Source organism: Nipponia nippon, unplaced genomic scaffold, assembly GCF_047370975.1.
Source record: "Nipponia nippon isolate SJK-2023a ecotype South Korea unplaced genomic scaffold, ASM4737097v1 scaffold_9, whole genome shotgun sequence".
Classification (NCBI taxonomy): domain Eukaryota; kingdom Metazoa; phylum Chordata; class Aves; order Pelecaniformes; family Threskiornithidae; genus Nipponia; species Nipponia nippon.
In genome coordinates, this window is record NW_028262413.1 from 1101930 (window position 1) to 1126029 (window position 24100).

Sequence of the window (24100 nt, forward strand, 5' to 3'; positions counted from 1 at the left end):
ACATTAAAATTTAAGCTGGTCACTATCTTACCCAGTTTCACTTACAGTATTGGAAAAAAAAACAAAAACCAACCACCCAAACCAAAAAAAACACACCAAATTTCCTTCACCAAGAAAACCAAAGAAAAACATCAAGCTACGTTTACAAAAAGTACATTATGCTGGGATATATTGCATTTAATTTTAACCTGTTCTCATTATAAACGGATAAATCACGGAAGATGTAATAGAAGTTATCAAACAGCTTTAGTATAGGATGAGGAATTGGTTCTGCTATGTAGTAATAAGTTATAAAATACAAAATTAATATATGTGGAATAATTTAAGAAACAGACCAACATGTTTTTATGTATGAGGAATAGCATGAATCATGAATCTTAAGTGATGCAACTCAGAAGTGTGATAGTTTCTGAGGCAAGAAAATCACATTAAAACCAGAAGAATTACCATTCATATGAAATCGTTTTCAGGATTATTAATAATGTTCATCTGCCAAATAGCAAACACTTAGAAATTTAATTGCCCATATCTTGAAGCAGATATTTCTACCCTTGAGTATTTGATACTTTCTGTGTCAGTAATTTCTGAAGAATAGTAGAACATTAGTATTCATCATCTTGTTTTAGTTCTTGTTTGAATTTGTAACGGATAATTTTATTACAAACGTTTTTACTTTTGAAACTGATTTATACAAGTACACCTCATTACGCTGCTGAACTCATATGTCAATGTAATAAATATTGTGAAGATACCATAGCTTGCAATGCTGTAGATTATAACTCTGTCCGAAATTTATGTTTATAAATTTTGAGAACTTATGTTGTTACAATTATCTTGCAATGTAAAGATGTTGGCATAGCAGTGAACATGGATGCCAGCAAGCTATTAACCAAAAAACACATTTCAAAAGAGCATTAATTTTCCTACAAAACCCCAGAGATGCCCTTGCATCTGAAGTTAGGGGAAATGTTGAAGATGTGTTGTTTCTGAGCAAGAAAAAAAAGGAGAAAAAGTAAGGTGAGAAAACAGCAACCTAGAGCACATTCTATGAATTACAAAACAGCAGGACAAGAAGGAAAGAACATTTTCAAATATGCTTCTGTTAAAGTTGCAGTCATTTTCACAATGCTTTATTCCCATAAAGTGGGTAAACTGAGCTTTGGCTCCACCTCTTGCCTTCAATAATGAGCCAATCAAGTAGTCATTACAAGCTGAAAAAGTAGTAGCACTTCATAAAATGTTACAGCAATTTACACTCTACCTCACCCCCTAGAAAGGGGAATTTCAACATCAAAGTTCCCTCTCTAGGGACACCAACAGGTGGCACAGTTATATACAGATTTAGATCTTTAGGCCAACGTTTTTCAAAAATAAGGAAGAAGGAGAGAAAATACATTAAATTTTAGAGAAGCCTAAGGTGAGCCTGATGAGTAAGAAGGGTTAGATACCCACTCCCTAAAAATATTTCCCCATTACACCTTTATGTGGCTGGCAGATTGCTAGCCTTACCATACTAATCAACAAATCTGTGCCTAAGAATCCATTACCAAATGAAGGCAGTAACTTCTGTTGATGAAATCAATTACAGATAATTTTCACATAAATCCTTTTTTTTTTCCTAGTTTACAGTAATTAACTTATATATACGATGTGTATAGGAATTTGGAATTAATCTTGAAAGCTGTACATAAGTTAAATCAAGTGAGAAGCTGCATCGCAGTTAATAGAGTTCACAAACAAATCTTAGAGCATGATGATTTCCAAAAATTGCAACATACTACTGTTCTTAGCTGGTCATGCCACAGATACGTTATTGTAAGCATTACAGAAGCACTTAAAGGTTCATAGCAAAGCTTAACTACTTCATCACGTTCAAAGTACAGTATATCCTGTTCAAAAGGTCTGTGCTTACTCAGTGGTACCAAATTATTTTTTGAAAAGTTATTTCAGGATCAACAACACAGACTGGAAATTGGTGTCCGAAAATTTCACTGATAAAAGTGAAATTTAAAAAAAAAAATTAATACAGAAATAGAAAATTCTGTCCATTAAATAACCCACTACAGGGTTCTCAGACAATAAGAAGAGGTTGTATGCTGGCAAGGCCATAGTAATATCTCTGCATCCCTTGGTTCCTTGTTGCTTTGTAATCATTGTCTTGTAATCAATAATTCTCAATTCAATTCAAATACATCTACTGATCTATATTGATTCTTTAGTTCTTTTTTATATAAAATATTTAAACCAAATTAACATTTACTAAAAATTTTAGATCACAAGCTTCACTACTTCGTCGTGTTCATCTTTTAATCTTAATTGTCATTTTAATATTCAACCATTCAACACGTACGTAATTGCTATATAATAAATCTCTTCAGATTATCTTCTTGAACAAAAGTTTAGCATGCCTACTATTGCGTCTAGCGTCACACAATAATTCAGTAGGTTTCATAGCCCAATGAGGATATCCATTACTGTTTCTCTAAGAACTACACAGTCAGTTTCCACCAGCTTGGTCACACCTGGAGTCACTGTATTTCACGCCTAGGTCTGTCATTGCCCCTACAGTACATGCACCAGTGGGTTGAATAGGCGGTACTTTCCTGACCACACAAATTCACTAACTGCGTTATCTTTTTCCAATATGCTGCTTTAGGATCTTGGAGAGTTCAGGCAGAAATCACAGTCATGGTGCACAAAGTGACCACTCTTCATTACTAGCTTTCTCTGGTATCTACTTTACACATTAAAATCAGTGCAAACACTAGAGTATTCTAAACTCCTCCTGATGTGGTTGTCCTCATGTAAACGCTCAGTTCTATTTCAAGTACAAATCTTTTTTCACTTTAAATTTGAGGTCTCAGTTCTCATGACACTTTGATAACTATATACCATTCATTAGTATAATTATTAAACCTTTGCCAAATGTCTGCAGAAAAAGGTAAGTTCTGGCAACAGATAACTGTGAAGGTTGATAAGTTATCATCAGTAGAAGATGCACTGCACATCTTCAGTTCCAAGCTGGCTGTTTTTCTCCCCCTAAGGTAACCAGCATTTCTGGCAGATCTTCCCAATGGGACAGAGCAGTGCTATGTCTTGACTGGAACTATAGCAATAATCACAATAACGAGATCCCTTAAACTTCTCTTTTGGAACCGTGAAGCACTTTTCTTCTGACTTGATCACTAGAAAGCAATTACATAAAATATTTGAAAACATGAATTTCCTTCTTTCATTTAGCTGAGTGGCTAAGTACAGGAAGGGAATAAAGAAATCAGATCCACATAAATGGCTTATCAGTCAAATAGATTGCAGCATACCATAAGGGAGAAGGTTCCAAGAATCATTTAATTACAAAGGGCATGAGACAAATGGATCCCCAAAACCTCCTGTCTCCAATAAGGAAAGACTGTACAAACTTCCCAGAAATAATAAAACAATGTCAGAAAATATTCATTTGAAGCAGACAGAGACTCCAGAAACACTGAGAAATAGTCACAACTATTATTAAATAGTCATGAGACTGGTTAGAAATACTTACCAATACTTTTCAAGACCTCTGAAGCATGTATGGGGACAAGTTTGATTTACCAGTTACATTGTTCCCCAACAAGGTTTTCTGGGAGGGTTGTTGTCACTGTAAATTGCATACAGCTTTTCCTATATGTATTCCTTATATGGAGACTACTGAAAAAGTGGAAACCTTAAATTGTTCCAAAGTCAGCAGACAGGAGATGCAGTCCTCAGGTAGCCACTTTTTTTTTTTTCATTTTTGATTCAATTTTACAAGACATAACAAATATTCTGTTAAAAAACATATTCTACTCTTAACTTCTCTGCTCTGCAATGAAGATCAAGTAAATAAAAATGCCACTCAGTGTAAGACAAATAATACAAGAATTACCTTTCTAACTCAGCAATTTTCTTATCTTTGTCATTCTTCTCATTCTCTACTTCCTTGAGTATTTCTAGAAGTCTGTCAACCTCAGCCTGAGCTTTGCCACATTCTTCTCTATAGTACGATGCCTCTTTGTCAAGCTGTTTCATTCTGTCTGCAAATTCTGGATTCATCCGTACCTCCTCTTCAGCCTCATGAGCCTTTAGAATCAATATTTTAAAAAAAATAAGAATGACAATAATTTATATAGCTTTAAGAGCTTTACTTCTTCAGTCTCGGAGTTCAGATTTTCATTAAAAAGGATTATGGGTATTTCTGTCTGATGACAATATTTCCTACAGAAATATTGCAAAAAGGAATAAAAATACCTTCATAGTCTAAAATTATAGTCAACTGCTATCATCCTGAAGGGGGAGGGGATTTATTAAGGTTTTTTACATATTAAAGTGACCATATTTCAAGGGAGTTTTTAAAATTAAAAAATCACCTTGCAATTAAATTCACATTAAGCTTTTAAAGTGTCTCAAATATATAGGCAATTTCTTAATAAATCATATTCTCTCTCTTTCCCCATATATATACACACACACGCTTTGTCCATGTATATATATATACACACGCACACAGATACATATACACAAATTGTAACCTATATCACCAGTTGTTTCAAATGCAGTTTGATACAAAGAATTTACAAGGAAGAAATTGTTGTTACGCAGTGCTGATTTCTAAAAGACAAACTAATGAACTAAAAAGTGGCTTTCAGCAGACGTTTTACCCAATAATCCTTTTTCTCTTATTAATACTTAACCTGAAACATCAGAAGAACAAGCCCATTGGTGAAAACGGCACAAACCTGGCAAACACATGCATGGATGGGTGGCAGTTTCACAGACAAGAACGAACGCAATGAATAAAACAACGACAGTGCAGAGCCCAATCTTACTCCCATCAAACCTAATGGCAAAAACCCGATTAACTTCAATGGGGGCATGATCTGGCATCAAGTGCTTTAAACTGTTGGCTGGAATAATCACAGACAGATGGAAACAACAATGCACTGCAATGCTTAGCCTACCCCTTGCTTCCCATTATTCCTAATTGGCATCTTGAAAGAGCAGGCAAGGAAAAAACAAGTAGTTTAAGGCAGTGCACATTAAACATAGAAAATTCAGATAACATCCTCTTAACATACGGGAACTTTACATAAATTCAGGATATTTAGAACTGAAGGTCCGCCAACTATCTTATTACACACAGAAGACATGGACTTATTTATCTTCTTCATTTCAGGGAATAGACAATGCAAGCAAGCAATGAAGGAAATGCAGATCAAAATGAAACATGCGTGTTTTGGAAAGAATTAATATAAACTACAGGTACTAGAAGGTTTATCTTCTTTGCAATGGTTAAAATTTTCTGTATAAATAAAGAACAAGTCTGGGTTTAGTATAAATACAACAATTAAAAAATTGAAATTACTAGGGAAGAAACTTAGGGGGGTTGCATGTAACATATCATTTAAGCATGAGGATAATAATAAAAAAGATAGTAGATTTTAAGTGTTATTTATCCTACTGTGAGATTTTTATTCCGAATATTTGGTTACCAAAATAAGCCAAGGGAATGGCACGAGAAGCCTACTGAACTTATGGGCCTTGCTCTTCAAATTCTCTATTTAGGATAGTAATACATGTTCCAGTCCTGAATTCTATGCAGATACAGGACTCCCCTAACACAGAGCTCGTTTCAAGGTAACATCCAAAGAGTATCTTGATTTTACTGTTTGGGCGAGATGCTAGCAACACAATGATTCCTTTTCATCCTCATAAATCTTCATGCTTTAATAATAAACTTTGATTTATTTTATACCAGGTGCTAATTATGTCAAGAAATTTACTTTCAGTGAGCTTTGTAATTTTTGAAGTAAATTATTACTCAGACTCAGGGCCAATTATATGAGAGACTGTGTACCAATTTCCAGCTGCAAACTACTTCAATTTTCCATTAACTCTATTAAGAAATTAGACAATGTTTTCTCTTTCCAAAATGAAGGCTAAGTGTTCTTTTGCAAAGAACAAAAATAATTCCATATGTTGGTAAAGGTAAATTCACTTTAGAAAAAAGGAAAATGATACAACCCAACTCTCACCCTTAAGATACTAAGCACCCTATGCAAAGAGCATGTTGTTCCCTATTGCTCTCCAGATTGCGCCTCTTCTCCTAAGGGTAAACCCAGAATTTCACAGTTCCCTTCTACAGGCTACCACTCTTTAATATTCCTCCCTGTCACCTTTCTTTCCTTTCTGTTTATTTTAGTATATAATTCACTTATTTACCAGCCTTGCTTCTATCATTTCATGAAGAGGCAAAACACCCACCTTCCTGCCTCTAACCAGTCTTTTCTTCACTTTAGCATAAAAGAACTCTGAGCTTCAGCCCAGACTTTTTTTCCTCCGTGCATCTCTACCCTAGTTTTAACCCAGGACACGAAGCCTGTCTTTTTTTTGCTTTTCTTTGCCACACTGGACTTTCTATGATGAAAATACATAATTGGGCAAGAACATGAGTGTCACCAATGCAAAGGTGCTAAATGTTCCAACTATCGTAGAATATTCCTGTTACACAGCAGCTCAGAAATGTACTGACCAAATTACCTACTGCACAGCTTACAACTAAAACATCACCTGAAATAATAGGTATAAATCATACTCCTCAGTTTAGCCCTATAATCCTTGCTCAATAGCATGCTAAGGAAATTAATGTTAAGTTGCAAAAGTATGTCAATTCTTGTGCTTTCTGTGGTACTCGTGCCATTCCATATTTGTGGGATGTGTTTTTGGAAAATTCCGTAGCACAAACTTGGTCATTGTATTTCCCTATGATTCTCAACACGAAGTGGAACCTATAAGATATGATTAAATCCAATGAGTAAGTATCCAACCTATACAGGGTTTTGAGGTGCAGCACAGTTATCCATAATGTCACATATAAATCAATATAAGCATTCCGTTCAAAGACAAGTGTAAGATTATTCTAATCTTTAAAAAAAAAAAAAAAAACACACACAACCAAACAAAAACATCCCAGTATTGCAAAACCACCAAGTTGGTTGCCTCTGCTTTTACAAGCACTTCCTACAGAATATTTTTGGACTATTGGCAGGAATCAGATTTCTACCAGAGCATTGCCTTAAAGAAGAAGGAAAGGAATTTAGTTAAAAAGGGAGAGCAAGAACATAAAACATTTTTAAAAAAGCTCTCTGCAGGTGGTACTCTAACTTGCAATGAGTCCCTTGAAGGGAATCCTCATTTTGTAAACAAAGCTGCCGATGCTACAAGAGAGCAAAGCACAATCCATCTGACATTCCCAGAACAAAGGCATAGAATTACTTGTAAGTGCCCTGTTATATTTTATGGCTTTGAAAGATGTGTTTGGATTTGAACCAGGCGCTTTTTTTCTTTAATTCTTATATACAGATCAGGGGTGATTTGTTGACAGATGAAACTTGACTTTTGAGGTCAAGCAGTAGGCCCAAAGGAGATGAAAGGCAAGTCAGCTGATACTGACCCTGCTCCCACCAGGACAGGGCTAATTTCTTTGGCTTTTTGCAGGCTGTGAGAGATGGGCTTGGATCAATTCTAACCAGAAGCTGCACGGTTATCATGTGAATCATAAAGTCTGTACCTATTACTGCTGTCCTCTCTTCTTCTTTTCATTTCTGTCCCCCTTTTTCTCCCTAAGTTCTCTGTTTTCTTGGGAAGAATACATTTTCTGGTTTTATGGAGCTTTAATGGCTAAGATTGACTGGTTCATGCATACCTTTCAGCAGCAAAGTAATTGCTCTCTTAATCTGTATCTGTAAATGATAATATTTGTGTGTATAGTACCGTACTTGTGTGCAGATTAGGCTAGTTTCAAACTAGCACACATGGTTTATGATGTTTTGTCTGTCAATCTTGCGACTGTGTGTTTTACGTTATTTTTACAATTCAATAACAATAGCATATCACTCTACTGTTAGAATTTCACTAATTCTTACAGTGATTATGTATTGTTCTGACATTTGCTTAATAAGTGCTACAAATACTTCAGAAGTTAAGTAACATTTCCTCATGCAAACCACAAATTTCCTACAGAAACACCATAATAGTGTGGTACAGACATGCAACGTGAATTATTTAGTCTATTAAAATTTTATGGTACAATCATGCATGCATTATTCTGCATAACAGAAATGGATGGATAGATAATTTCATTTTTAAAGCTTCAGACACAAACATACACAGAAATCAAATGAGTATTTCATAAAAAAATAAATGGAACAGCAGAATTTAATGGAACATGCAAGAAATTACTTCGTAAGATCCTTCAAATTTTATTACTTTCAAGAGTAAACTAAAAAAAAAGTTGCTGTCATCTTAATATTTTTGTAGTCTCCTTAAAATTCAGGGTATTCTTACTTCACTTCAGGGACTGCTCTAAGCAATTTAGAGTGGATTCTGCAAGTACTTTGAATTTTACTCTGACATTGCTCTGATGGAGCATTTGGAAAATTAAGTCTTTAGTATTCAGAAAAAGGTTCATCAGAACTCCAAACTAAGTACATCATTATATTTTCATCACAGGACAAAAAAAAAACCTGCTTGTAATAATTTTGCACAAGAATTCATTGGGTATTTCAAAAAGTTCACCTTTCAAAACAAACATAAAGAAGTGTGCGCCCAATTCTGTTCACATCTTACTCACACAGGTGAATACATTGTGCAGTCATTTACTATAAAGCATGTAGGACTTGCACCCCTTCCGTACCATCTCCACTTCAGTACCCAAATGTGTATAAGAATAAAACGCTTCTATCCATTACTGTATTTTAAAAACATTAGATTCAGCAATAAACGAAAGTCTTGGCATTGATACCTGTGTGACATAGTAGAAAAAACACATTCTACCACAAAAAAATGCTGTGTTACTGCATGGGCTCAAAGAGGTCTGCTCAGAGATTGACTGTTACTTCTCTGACACATATAAACAAAAGAGCATTAAAACTTCAGTACTTTAAGATTAGATTGCCATCTTGTTTTTTATAACGCTATTATTCTCAAAACAAAAAAAGTAAGGAAACATTCTATTAAATAAAGGATCCTAATGATTTGCAGTACAAAAAAAATGATTCAGGTAACTTCCGTTATGCCATCTCAAAGAACAAGGGTGAAATCTTGGCCTTATGGAATTCAAAGAACATGTTGCCATTGACTTCAATCAAATCACAATTTCATTTCAAGACCTTAGGTGATTTTGGGGGAGAAGAGGACCATTACTACTTACGTTGTTAAAAGTAGACTGATACATATATATATAAAAAAGTAGGAGAAGAAATAAAATAAGCAAGAAAAGTTTATTTAAGAAAACCTGTCTCATGGATATACTACAGTTGCTGGCTGGTGCCAAAGGAAAAGGCTCTTGCATCCATTATTTTGGAACTGCCAACAGGCTGTCCTTTTGAAAATCAAGCACGTAAAGGCAGGAAAAATAAAATTAAAAAAGGACTGGCTGACTTTGGAATACCACACACAAATAGACTAGGTAGTAACAAATGAATTCCATACAGCAGAGTAACTAGAATTGAAATAATGACTGGAAAACATTTATGAAAGTCAAGAGAAAAACTAACACAAAAAAGACTCCAGTCTGAAAAGACATGCACAGTAGGAGTGCAAATGATATGACTAGAAACAGAACTACCACAAAGGCGATCCAAGATGATACAGAAAAAAGGGTTTTATCGTTCAAAGGGAAAAGCTCTTTGACCAGCAGTGTGCTGGATGGTAAAGGTGATATCATCAGGTCTTATGCTACTTACAATCAGTTTATGACTGGATTCTAAAAACCACTTAACCAATAACTTTGAAAGTAAATACAGCACATTCTGTGCGAATCTCTTTTCCCATACATAAGTCATGACGTATCCATTACATGGTTAGAAGCTACAAAACGTTGCAATAATAGACTCCAAAGCTGGAATCCTGGTCTACTGACATTAATGGCAAAATTCCCATTGGCTTCAGCGAAGGCAATACCTTTCCTAATGCATAGTATCACATTACTTCAGCTACAAAACCGGTTCTTCTATATATACTATCGCAATTACGTGGTAATTCCAACTATGATTACTATGTGAACTATAGCTTATAAATTGCTATTACAGTGACATCATTTTTTCTGTCCTGTGATGCTCACAGCACATTAAATGTAACAGTCTCAGCCAAAAAATGAAAACTGTTCTCTGCAGAGAAAATGCTTGTTACAGCTCTTCCTCAAATTGAAAAAGGAACACAGTCAAGTCAAAAGGGTAGATACTGTCCAATTAAAACAGACGTTGGCAAGAATAATAATGCTGAACAAGCCCCGGTAATACTGTTTGGCTCTTTCAAACGCTGCCCTTTGCGTTCATCATTTTATATTTCAGCATTTTCTTTAATTAAATACAATGTTTCCATATTCTTTATATATATATATATATGCTGAATGTATACAGTCTTTTATGAGTAAAACTGATCCAAACTATTTTAATCGTACGGACTTTTGTCAACAGTACCGGTCACCTCTTAGATATTATTATTCACATAATCAACTCAGTCTCTTAAGATAAACTGAATAAATTAGAAGTTATTTAAGTTTGAAGGATCAAATAAAGTACTGCAGAAGGAGGAATTAAAAAGCAAAGCAAAGCCAAAAAAAAAAACCAAAAAAACATTTGCATGCTTTTTCTAATGGAGAAGTTGAGGACCTAAAGGCTAGGATGTTTGTTTTCTCAGAAATGCTGTACGTATTCTTAAATGGCCTTGAAGTCCACAAAGTTCATTTATTTGGATGTAATGAATATAGCATAGTGAGCATCAGAGGTATTCTGCAAAGCTCCACAGAGGAAGAGCACAACACAGTAAGGTAATGGATCCTCATGCTTTCATATGTTACAGCGGGCATTTTAAAAAAGAACTTACTGGATTGTACATCTGATTGAACAACTGTTCAGCTTGCTACATTGCAAAGTTGGAAGGGAGTGAAGCACAGACAGGAAAAGAAGGAAAGATCCAGGAAAACAGCGTTAGCTCAACAAAACCAGTGCATTTGCACAGAAGAACTTGTCATAAGAAAGTAGAAATTTAAGATTCTAAACATTCCTTGGTGAAAGTGAGAGGCACTGGGGAAACATAAATGTTGACTTTGGCTCCTAAAAAGGAATAGCTGGAGTAAAAAATTTAAGGTTTGTGTTACTTTCCCTTTCTCAAGTTAAATAACCCATGAAATAAAGAAAGGTGTCCACTTTTGATGATACATTAAGTGCTGGTCTCAAGCAATGAATCACAAGAAGTGCTTTTGGCTGAGGCTGCAATTTATCACCAAAGCTTCAAAGATGGTAATAATAAAAGATTAATTAAATTCTATCATTAAATTTATTACTTTTCTTTCATTTAACACAAGACTGAATTTTCTATGCAGAATGACGTTTGAACAGTACAGCTTGGCAAAAAGTACTTTAGCAACTGCAAATATGTCAGTAAGCAAGTAAATTTAAGGTAATGAAAAACAACAAAAGGAGGAAATTCTAGAGTGGATAATAGGATTATATATATATATATATAGACACACACACATGTATATATATATATATAAAACAGCTACCTATTAGGTAAATCCTGCTGTTCTTTCACTAGTAGGAATACAAATTACGTCAACAAAAAGTCTGTGGAATTTTGGCAAAAAAAGCATTGAGCATTCTTCTGGGTTTTAGGATTTCTTTTAATTTTATGAATTTCAATCCATAATCTTTGTCACAAAAAGTTTAATAAGCATGTCTACAGTTTTAAACATCATTTTGTGTCCCAAAATATATCACGGTCACATGAATAATTACTCTTTACAAATATCCTATTTATTACTTTTTGAAACGTGGCTGCTCTATAAAATTAGAACAGTGGGTTTAGAATCAGCATGTTTTCTCCTGCTGAAGTGCAAACAATCCAGTTAACTAATACTGAAAAATATTTGGATCTAATCAGACCCAATCAAGAACATCTTTATTATCAATAAATGAATCTTATTCTCTCCAAAAACAGGAAGGAGAGGAAACAAGGGAAGACAAACTTTAAAATTTTTTTTTTTTAAAAAAAGTTTACATATTTTGGTTGGACTTGCTCCTTGTACATGTTTTCTTTCAGGGATAGTACTTATTACCATTAGTGCTCAGGGAAAAGTAACTGCTAGCAAATGTGCACAGAATACTGTCTTCATATTTATTAGTATAATTTGTTAAAACATACAAATCAACATTAAACAATGATGATTGTACAGCCATAATGAAAGGTGCCTTCTCTGATATTTTTAGAGAGGAGCAACGTGTAAGCTGCATTCACATTTCTCAAAATAACACACAGCCCTTTGGAGGCACTTTTGAAAGACAGATAAAAACTGTGCCCATTCCTTGTAGCTTCCATAGTGGTTAATGTTCGTATATAAGCGCACTTAGGGGACATGCAGGTTAATTTGATCCTAACTATGTTGATGTTCCCTCCTGCTCCAACTCGGATACATGCAAGAATAACCCAGATTTCTGTTTCAGTTAGTTTCCTAGGGAGTGAAAACATGGTGAAGGTAGATTTCTGGGGACCAATTACTTTTAACACAGGATATTTACAGGTTTGAACATAAAGTATTTTATTAGGGAAAACGTGAATTGAAAATTACTGTTTGGAGTCTACTATCATTAAGTCACTGTTTCTGTTCAACTAAACATGCCCACAAAGAAGGTTGTAACTACATTTTACTGTGGAAATACCTGGTCTCCTACAAATGTTGGGTGAATTTCCATAGGGGCTTTATGCTGTATTTATGATATAATAAAACTATTATGTTTTCAACTTTCATTTAGTAATCCTTTGTATTTATACACAGGGAACATACTCCCTTTTTATATGAAAGACGTCCCAGACACTCCCTGACTTTTATAAGTGCTTACTTTTCCATGACCATATGATGTGTTTATATGTACAGTCATAAAAGATTGACCTAGGATTTCAGATCCTTCAAGAGGATTTTGATTTTTTTAAGTGATCTGTGCTTTTAGGGGTTTTTTAACTAGTTTTTTAAATGAAGAAAATAAGGTACTTCAGATTGTAATGAAGTATATTTTGTAGTGCAGTGCAAAGCAAACACGCACATTTTCTGAAAAAAAAAAACCAACCAAAATAAAGGACTTCCAGAGAAACAGCTTCTTGGATATTTTCATTCTAACATCAATAGCATTTGTAAGCTATCAAGAGTAGTTGTGTTTCCAGTAAAAGCTTTTGTATATGTTTATTGAGAAAGATTCCCTTCCTTCCGCTCCACAACTAAACATGTAACACAGGCCCCTAATTGCAAATATTTGTTCTGAATTAAAAAATAGTAGCAGTATAAGGTTTACACTCCGGTATCCTTTATACTTTGCAATACCTTCTTCACAGGTGAGGCTATTGAATCACTGTAAAAAGCGTGTCAGAATATTATCCTAACGGTGGTAAAATTCATAGAACGTATTAATATTCTTTTCTAGAAAATGAAACATTAGATATCAATACAAAAAAAATAGTTTGACATACACTTAGTCATGAATTGCAGAAGGCAAACATAATGCCTAAACCCATCAAATACGTCATGAGACTGGCGTTCAAACAATGAGAGCAGACATTACCAAATGACACACAAAAAGGGCAAAGAAACAACGTATGGTAGAAAAAGCATCAACAAACTTGCAAATCATTTAAGCAAAAACTTTTTAATGCATCATTTTAAATAAAACCATGTTATAAAATACGGGATTTGTATGTTTTCCTTTAAATGCTTGCTTCCACTACTTGCTGAATAGAAATACTGACTTGGTAGCTGAGATAAACTATGCATTATTTTGCTTAATTATCGGAAACGTGTTCACCATCAAAGCCAAAAAAAATGCCAAAATAAAACCTAGCTAGTGTTTCCATTCTGGAAGCAGAATTCTTTTGATTAGGAAGTACAGCATTTCTTGGACAAGCCTTTAATTTTTTTTTCCCCATGTTACAAACGTTTCAGTCTACTTCTCATAGCGGTATAAATTCTTAAATTGCTGGTTTGATCATTTCTTTTTGCCCTTCTGCTTTCCCTCCAATGTCCTGCCCCCAGTTCATCTATTTGTAGCGGCTTCTCAGAATTCCCTCATACAGGTGTTGAAGGTAATTTCTGAGGCTCACTAGTGGCTTTGGTACAAGCCTCTTAAGAAAAAGTTAGCAGTATTTGATGCAAGCATCAGCAAACAGCATAAGATGGGTAGATTTTAAATTTACTCCAGAAGAGTAAATAAGCTCATCTTTTCAAAATGAGGGTGTGGAATGTTGATTTTTGTTATTCTGATTACTGCTGTTTGTTTGTTTTAAGATGGAACTTACCTTTTTCAACTGTGCTTCCAACTTACTACACTCTTCTTTCTTTTGTTCTATGGCTATTTCTAAAGACTTAAGTTTGGAGTCTCTTTTCAGCCCTGCTGATGCCAATGAAGATGCATGTTCTTTGAGATCGATTAAACTAGACTGGAAAATGACCAAGAGTAAAAAGTTAATTCCGAGTCACCAGGACACTAACTTATTGCCAACTTAGTAATCACTCGGATCCTGTTCCCCCTCCCCTTCCCCAAAAGGAGTTGACACAAAGATCAGCATTGATAGCAAAAGACACCGTTTTGAGAATACAACCAGTTGGAACCACAGGAGCTGGCGTGCAGTGAACCATTGAAACATTCACAGTACAGACAAGTTGACATTGTATTCTGCAGGTACAACTACTTTGACGTCTATTGCTCTGACAAATGAAAACAGGAGCAACAATGGAATATTTGAGCCTACTGGAGGCTTATGTAAAGGGAAAAACTAGAGATAATGACACACAACTACTCAAAAACTGAAGCAATATCTCATGTACAAAAGTCAGGACCATAAAGAATGCTTAAGAAAGTAGCAGTTCAGAAGCTGACCACCAAAATGGCAGAATTTCAGTACTTGAAATGGTACAAGAGTAATCCTAATGCACTTTCTTTCATCATAATGACATAGATAGAAGAACACAGATCTTACTGAAAAGACTGACCTCTTTTTCTGTCAGTTCAGCTTGTAAAGCATTGACTTTCTCCTTCAGGTCTTTGTTTTCTTTTTTATAAGATTCAATTTCTTCAAGTCTTTCTCTGTCATCTCGCTCTCTTTGCTCCTTCAAGCGCTCTATAATTCTTTCCTAACAAGGGGAAGAATTGCAAAATGGAAAAGTTGCGAATCATTTTAAGAAAAGACAGAATAAAATTTCTTTACATTAAGTAGCACTTAGAAAAATCAGCCTTCAGAAGCAGAGGATGATTGAGTTAATGATATTAAAGTCAGTGCAAGATTTTCCCTGATTACAAAAGCATCAGATCAAGGTTTTTAAATACTTGGTAAGAGTAATATAGTACAGAAACTTCATTAAATATCTATACTGATATGAATATGTTTAGTCTTGTGATAGATATGGAAAGTTATTCATCTCAGTAATGTATTTCCTGTATTCATAAGTGATTGAAGTCTTGAATAAAAGTTCAAAACAGAGAGGCCATGACTGGTTTACTCAGCTGGAATTTGTTTGGTTTTTGAATGCTAGCAGCCTCTGCAGTGGTTGCAAGAAGTTTTCAAGGTTCTGAATCGAATTAGAAATCACTCGCTTGCTAACTCTCAGTAACTTACAGTTTACACGTATTATATTTTGAGAGGACAAAAAAAAAAAAGTTGTCCAAGACACAGAAGAAGTACCCTGCTTCAACTTCTGATATCCAAAGGAGGATTTTTCTCCACCTAATTAACAGTAACCCGTACACACATTTAAACTCAACCACGTTTTTAAATGTCTTGCTGACTGCCAGTTACTATTGGAAGGATTGTTGAAAATCACCGGTCAACGACTGGGTGATGACTTCAAAGGGTGAAATGTGAACAGCAGATGCAGTAGTATGGTTTTGTTAAGCTTTGGTCACATCCTTCAAAAACCACATTTACCGATAATTGAAGGATGCAAATATTAATCAGAGAGAAATACTTAGGGTAAAATAAAACAACCACTAGAATTGCATTTGAATTGGGAATAGGCCAATTTAAGCAGAGTATTGGGGAACTACTAGTATCATTTTTGGAAGTGGCAGTCGGGCCAGTGGAAGCAACAGCATTTAGGAAAGTTAAACCTACATGGGACAAAACTACCTCCTGCCTGATGAAGTTCTACACTACCAGCGGCGCGGCTGAGGTGGAACCATCAGCGTACTCGCGGATCCTATTCAAGTCCTTTTGTACTTACGCCCGAAATCTCCAAGAAGTAGTTTACGAGTGGGATCAATGCTTAAAATACTATTTCATAGAACTGGACAGGACTGATGGAAGCCTAATATTATTAGAAAGAGAGAAAAATCTCATGCTAATTCCCTCTGTCCATGATCCCTTATACTGCCATGTATATATACAAACACACACGCTGGAGATATAGAGAAACCTGTATACGCACACACATGCACGCGCACATACGCACGTATATACACACCCCCACACACCAAAGTTTACCTTTGCCCATATCAATATGCTCTTAGCTATGGTTATTATATCTCAACAAACATTACAATGCAAGCAGCGTTTCAGCAGCTGTACATCCCATTCTGATTTGTAATGAACTTAGTCGTTATAATGAAAGAAAAAAGTTAATTCATTATCAAAGTTAGCTTAAGTAGTAACAGCACTTTTAAAAAGTGTACATTGTTTGGACAGCCCTGGTTATCATTTATTTCCTCCGTACACTAGGTATGATGTTCCTCCAAGCCCTAGAGGATCTTCTGAAGATTGCTTCTGTGCTTTTTAAAGCTCAAGGCATACTCTGCAAAAAGCCAACTGTCAACACTTACGCGCCTAAAAAAGAGCCTAACCTCAAAGCTGTGATTTTCATCCCAGCAGTCTCCAACCCTGGAGATATTCAGAACGCAGCTGGACAAGATCCTGAGCAAACTCCTCTAGCTGACCCTGCTTTGAGCAGCTGGGTTGGACTAGACAATCTCCAGAGGTCTTTCCCGGTCTCATTGGTTCTGCGGAACAGGCAGAGACATTTTCTAGATTCTGTACCTCAAACACCAGTTGTTTCTCTTTTGCTCAGTCTCTCTCCCCCCATTTTCACAACTGATCCCTTTGTAACACTGACCACATCAGCAACTCTGCTGACAACCGTCCATCGCCTCCGCTTGTTCGCGTTCCTCCTTTCACACCGCATAGCAAAGGAGCTAGTTTCTACAAAATGGAACACACACAGGGTTTTCAGAAGACCAGGAAGTTTTCCATAAGTGTCCCCTTGTATTTTCAGCTTCTATATACCTGCCTTTCACTAAGCATCTGCTGAGATGTCCCATTTATTCACCGTCCTATCATTTAAATGCCATATTATCTGCATGTATGAAGTTTAAACTGATAATCAGTTTCTGTACAAACTGAATAAATATTTCATTATTTTAAATTACTGATTCAAAACTTGGCTACGCTTAAATCAATTTGACTTTAATGGGTTATGCAGTTCCCTGAAAATATTTAAATGCCAGTTCAAGGAATAGAAAAATTCAGCTTCTCGTTATTTATTTGCAATGTCTCTTAATGTTTGTGGTTACTTATTGGAGAGCTAATTGTAGACCCCAGTGTAAGTGCAATTAAGCATATTAGAATTTTAATTTAAATCTTAATTTTTATATTTCTTTATTTTGATTTTAAATATTTAAAAATTAACTTCCTTTTGCATTATGTTTATATAGCAAACTTAAGCTATGATGCAACATATTTTATTATGTAACATGAGCTGTTAAGATGAAGTATCAAAAGCAGATGTGGGGTATCGATCTTCACAGATGCTTGCTATATGACTAGTCTCTTGTTGGGTGTGAACCTAGGCCTAAGTGAAAAACGCGTGCTATGTTTCAAATGCATTCCTTACAGAGCCCTTTTAAACACTTCTGTTCCTCTGCTAAATTATTTTTTTTCTTCCAGTTATACAATATTGGCTTCCAGGTGTAGTAATTTGTTTCACCAATAGCCAAAATGTTAAAAAATGCATCACTGAGTATTTTATAATGTAACTGGATGTATTAGTGAAATTAATGTTAAATATTATTAAAAGGTTTTAAACAATTAGATAAAGATCTTTACCAAATAAATAGTTCTATTTAAGTTTGTAAATACATGTATTTTGAGTCTTTTGGATATTGGAAAATAATCAGCATTATACTGAATCATCTTGTAATAAGAACATCGGTATAGTTATTATTTGCTACTCGGTTCCTAAGGAAAACCTTTTCAAAGGGCTGGAAGTTCATGGTGCTGCTTTCACGTCACACCTAGCCCTCTCCTGACCTCAGGGACTCCTTTCACAAGCTAGCTAACTGAACGGGCATCGTACCAAATTAGCAGGGCTGTGAGAGTCTGCACGGCAGTGCTGACTACTCATAGAAAATTCACATCCCTACTTTTTCGGAAATAAATACACATCGATGACATACTACGTTCCACTTAGCATACAGTACAAAAGATAGGGCCAAAACTAGAAGTAGCGGGCTATGTGGAATTCAGTCCGTTTCCAAGGCCGTATCAGGTGTCCAGGCAGTGAGAGCCCTGGCACTGCGGATGTACACACCGCCCACACCTGCCAGGATTTCGGGTAGGAACGTGTTCATACAGAAGGAGGGTCCTTCACCAGCAACACTAACGACAAACCAGCAAAGAGTAAATTTTTTTAAAAAAACCTAGTACATTAGCTGGCTTTTGCAATATAGATCGTGCAAGAAAGAGATACGGGATACTAACTAATTTCAAGTTTATTCCTAGTCACAACTAATACAAATTCTTAATTCCTTGAACATTAATGTTAAAATGCCAGCCTCCACTAAATGGAATAGTTTAATAACCATTCAGAATCCACCACTCAGGCTTAGTTTTATACCAATGCCTTCTTGAAGATTTATTTACCTAAATGATTTTTTTTTCTTCTGTAACAAATTAAACATAACACTATTTCATCTTATTAACGAACAGTATAAATTTTTTCTCAGTCAGCCACAAAAGACGACTAATTTATCTGTCAGCTGCATAAGGCTAAATGTCAAAAATGTGTTAAAAGGCCCTAATACACCATGTTTTACTTGATTAACAGCTAACTTGCAGAAATGCCAACAATGTGTTCTTGTTTCAGGCTTATTTGCATTGGCAAGCTTTCCTTAGGCACTAATCTGGGACCTCACAGGTCTAATCTATTTGCACTTTATCACAGCAGCAGGAACTGAATTGCCACAGCATATAGCTCTATTATCAGCTGTACTCAATGGCTTATCTGCTGTATGCTGCTACAGTAGGACCAACTTTATAAATATCAGCTTCATGAAAGCAACCTCTTGAGCTGCTTTGGACCAGCCCAAGAGCTGAGATACTCTCTGAAAAGTTTCTTGTTAAAACATCAAGGAAGCTGATAGCAGTTTTGCATATTCTGGTTTTCAAGCTTTTTTTTTTTTTTTTTTAATAGGAGTAAAGTTATTTTTTGTTTATTGCAATGTAACCTTTATGGTTGTTAAGAATTTTCAGTGCTTAGGAGAAGCTCCAAACTTAGGGGTAAGGAACTGAATTAATACCTTTTTCAGTTTAGTTCTGAAATGCACTCAAGAAGTGACTAAAGTTGTGCCGATGCACTTCTGATGCCTGACGAGAACAAATTATATCACCAATATTGCTGGGAAAATACAAAGATTAAAAGGAGTCCATTTCAGGAAATTTTGATGCTCTTTTATGATGCCTACAGTAATTTCTTATTTAGTGTTGCCAAGCTGCCTACTCGCTAAATATGAAAGAAAAAAAATCAGAGACAGATACTTAGAAAAATCTACTTTCGTGAAGAATGAGGAGCCATATTTTCTAATTCAGAGCCAAAATCTCATCTGAGGGTTTTCAAGAACAATGCAGGAAAAACATAAATGCTCAAACGTTTGAGTTTTGGACTTTAAAAACAGTTTCATAATTCATTCACATCATATGATCATGTTTTAATATTTTTTTCCTTCCCATAGAAACTAAGAAAAGCAATTACATTCAATTTTAGTGAACTGTGGTTAACTAAACTGGTATAAATAAACTTAATTTCTATTTTAAAAGGGCTTCCCGTGATGCCCTTGAAGTATTTCCTTCATTATTTTTTATTTAAAATCGAACTGACAAAGAACTAAGGTAAAGCCAAAAATTGTGCCTAATCTCAGAGTATAAAACAGACAACAGAGCTGCAAACTAGGCCTGATATAGTTTCTAGGAAAAACAAAACAAACCAAACAAAACACACACACAAAAAACCCCACAGAAACCCCATACATTTCCGTGGAAATCAGGTATGCTTGAATGAAAGCAGCATCCTTTCTTGACAGCACTACAAGTTGAAATTGATAAAAGTATTTATATTGATGCACTTGTTAATAAGAAACTATCACTAAGGGTTCTTGTTTTGTCCCATTTCGACAAAAATCTATTCCATATTTCTACCAGCGTTCGCAGCGGAAAAAGTTAGTAACTATTGAAAAAGTCTGTAGGTCTTAAGAATGCTGCTGCAGGCAGGAACAGGGATAAGGGAGGTCACTGACGGAGAGCAGCTAGGATGAACTGGAAAGCTGGACGCAAATAGGAGTAAGACATGTAAACAAACCATCAAGGCATTTAGCCGCCAGAAGACACAGGAAAGCTAGACATAAAGGTTCATTTGGAACTTCTGGATGCCTACTGGCTTCTTCAATGTGTAAGGACCTCCCAGAGACTACACGTAAGACTGAGAAACCTGCCCTTGAAAGCATGGCCTTCAAGAAACTTGCTGTGGGAAGGAAGCTGTGCATGATCGCTCTGTACAGTAAACCCTCAAAATCATACAGAGAGATGCTTCTGCCTTGGAAACTGCCTCCTCGTTGTGTCTAATGCTTCAAGACCAAGCACCCTGTTTCTCAAAAGCTCATGTTAATTCTGCTCTGCAGTGTTGCTTTTCTCCTTTTTTTAATCTAATATACTAATCATTCCCCAACCGTAAAAGATTTCTCAGTAGCACACAGTTGCTGATCATGCGTTAAAAAAAAAAAAAAAAAAAAAAAAAATCTCCATCAGAGGCATCACGAAGTTGAATTTTTATAACATGATTCTCTCACAAGCACATTTAGCCAATGAACTTAAAGGGCAGGGCAATACTTTAAGTCTTTTGGAACTGATACTCTCTATTTCTAGATTTTGAAGTTTATCATCAACATTGCTACCTAGACTGCCAGCCACTGTAAATCATCCAGTAACTGTGTGGGAGCTATACTGTTATGTATCTGTTCAGAAACGGGACAAATATTAATGATTTAATTAATAATTTAGTCTCAAAATACAGAAAAATAGTCATAGGAAAATAACACAAATTCGAACAAATAATTTTTTGTTACAATTCAAGCCATATGTTCCTATTCTAACACAGACACTAATTTGCATAACGATTTGGGCATGTCATAAAATAATTGACACTCTCAGTTATAAAGCTCATTTGTAGAAAAAGGCTATTTAATAGTTCTGTGTACCCTCTCCTTAGGTTAACATAGTATTTCTGAAGCAATATAGAACAATAAACATATCACTTAAGAGCTCTTCCCCTTCCATACTGCCACCTCACTATGGGGCCATCTCCCCGTAAGCGAGGAGACGGTCCCCGGGCGCCACAGCACGCCTCCGCTTCGTGCCAGGCCCCAGAAGCACCGCCTGCCGAGAGACCGCTGCCTTCAGCCGCTGCCGAGGGACGGAGCGCTCTGGCAGAGAAGACGCCCCGTGGCACTCCCTGGATCTGTCTCGGAGCAGCCCGCGAGCGCTGCAGGAGCGGTGCCATTCTCAGCCGGCTGTATGTAAGCAAAGTGGCTGCTGTGTACTGAACGCAGCCTTAGGGACCCGTCTGAGTTCTAATCAATCCCACTTGGAAAAAACGCTAATCACACTGATTCTTTTAAAAACGTCTGTTCGTGTATATTCATGCAGTTCCAAACGAAGGAGACGTGAACTGCAAAAATACATTTCAGAGAAGGATCGGTTTATCTAACTCTTCCAAAACATTAAACCTAGCATCATTTATTGGACTTTGAACCTGTATTACAGCAATCAAATCAAGCTTGACACAAAATTTCCACACCCTCAGGGTCTCCAGTGTTGCCAAATTTCAAGTTATCACATACACGAAGAAATTCTACGGCACAATTTTTCAACGAACTCTGGGACAAATCCTCGCTACGATACTCAAAAATAATGCATCCTGAGTTCAGTAAAATTTTACAATTTGTATGCCTGAGATTAATAGCATATTTTAATTTCGTATACATACAAAACTTCTTCAAAATTATAAAAACTGTTACATTTATTTATTAGTTTACATTTATTTCAACAGATTTTAGAATGGAACGGGTACAAAATGACTTGAAAACAACTAATTGCCACTCATTAATTGCCACTCATTAGGTTTTAACCCAGTTACTTCGTAACCTTTTCTATTTCTGGTAGCGAGAAGACGACTCCATGTGTTCCATTCAATGCCTCCACACTTGCTGCTGCTCCTATGAACCCTGGTAAACTGTCATTAATATTTTCAACAGAGAAATACATCACAATTGAAGACATACTGCAAGTTAGAAAATGAGCCCAGCTAAGGAGTAGTGCGTAAGCGCACCTTCTCTGAAGTGCTGCGAATACCGCTGAGGCAGCAAAAGGGACACGGGATTCCTTTGGCTTCTGACAGCGCGCGTCGGGCGCAGCCGCACAGGAGAACTGGCAGGCTTGCAGCGGGGCACTCGCGCTGCTTCCCACACTGACAGCCGCAGCGCGTGGTTCCAGGACTGCCCTAAACTCTCGGCTGCCTCTGTGGGCGTTCTGGGAAAGTGGCAACGTAGACTAACCCAGAAAAGACAGTTTACAAGGAGGAAAAACAGATTAAAAAGTACTTCGTGTCATTTTTTAATAATAAACTGTGAGGTCGGTGAGCACTGTGTCCAGATCAGCGCTGAAAGATTAACAAAATGCGTGTACTTTCTTGTGTGTACTTGTGTACAAAATGTGTGTACTTTCTATGCGTGTACTGCATAAACGCTGTAAGCTTATCCATATGAAGCCACAGGAGCAATAGTAATGACAACTTTTTTCACTGTTGTTGACCAAGCAAATGTTAGTAAGGTGATTAAACACACACAGAAATCAAAACCCCAACATTAGCGCTTTAGGTGTCAGTGCCAACACCTCAGTGGCATTTTCAAGTCCTATACAATCACAAATACCTTCCTTGGATTACACGCCGCAGAATGGCACATAGGAGTGTAAGTAGTTGCACTCAGCTGTGCACGTTTAAATTATACACTTTAAGATCTGTGAGCTGTGAGAAGTGGAGACTTGTACTGATTTTTTTTCATGGAATCACAGAATACCAGGTCGGAAGGGACCTCGAGGATCAGCTGGTCCAACCTTTTTTTGGCGTATAAATTCACTTGGATTATCTCGTATTCAAAGTTAACTGGAAGAAAAACCCTGACCTCACTGAAACTGGTAGGAATGTTGCCGCTAATTTAAACAGTCCAGATTTATCCCTTCTGCTAGGTATTTTCAAATTAAAGGCATATAGTTTTTAAAGGAAAAAAAAAAGCAATTCTCCATTTTTTTTATGAGATACAGTTTCTCTTATAAATTAAGCGTAGGAAACCAATAGTGCTAAGAGCAAGCCAAGGTAACAGTTGGTACAGTCACTTGCTGTTGGCTCGTCAGTTAGGCTCTGCTTAACAGATAAAAGAACAGGATAATCAAGATCACAAAGCCATAAAAATACCCCAAACTCTACCTTCTTTAAGTCAGGTGTCCAGGACTTTCAGTTCCTTCAGGGAACAACCACTCATCCCACTGACTAAGGGAAAATCTTGCCATGTACTGGGCCAGTTACTCCACCCCCATCTAAAAGGACATCCTCCTTCACCTCGGAGTCCTGTTTCAGGCCATCCGCTGGGAATCACACCTCGCTCCTCCTGCCACAACAGAGCCACCTGCTTTCCTGACAAGGCCCACGGGCTTTGTTACAGGC

The 24100-nt window shown here is 36.3% G+C and overlaps 1 protein-coding gene across 4 annotated transcripts in view; it reads right to left on the reverse strand.

Annotated features, from left to right (window-relative positions):
* ERC2 (ELKS/RAB6-interacting/CAST family member 2) overlaps positions 1-24100 on the reverse strand; it is a 531140-nt gene that overhangs the window by 294911 nt on the left and 212129 nt on the right. For 3 of the 4 annotated variants that reach the window (XM_087745274.1, XM_087745271.1, XM_087745273.1), the window contains exons 10-14: positions 15056-15196; positions 14362-14502; positions 10903-10938; positions 4977-5006; positions 3905-4098 (exon numbers count right to left, since the gene is read on the reverse strand). In XM_087745274.1, coding sequence (XP_087601400.1) covers positions 3905-4098; positions 4977-5006; positions 10903-10938; positions 14362-14502; positions 15056-15196 — 542 coding nt within the window. The remainder of the gene's footprint in view (positions 1-3904; positions 4099-4976; positions 5007-10902; positions 10939-14361; positions 14503-15055; positions 15197-24100) is intronic. The other variant, XM_087745272.1, reaches the window with a different exon arrangement.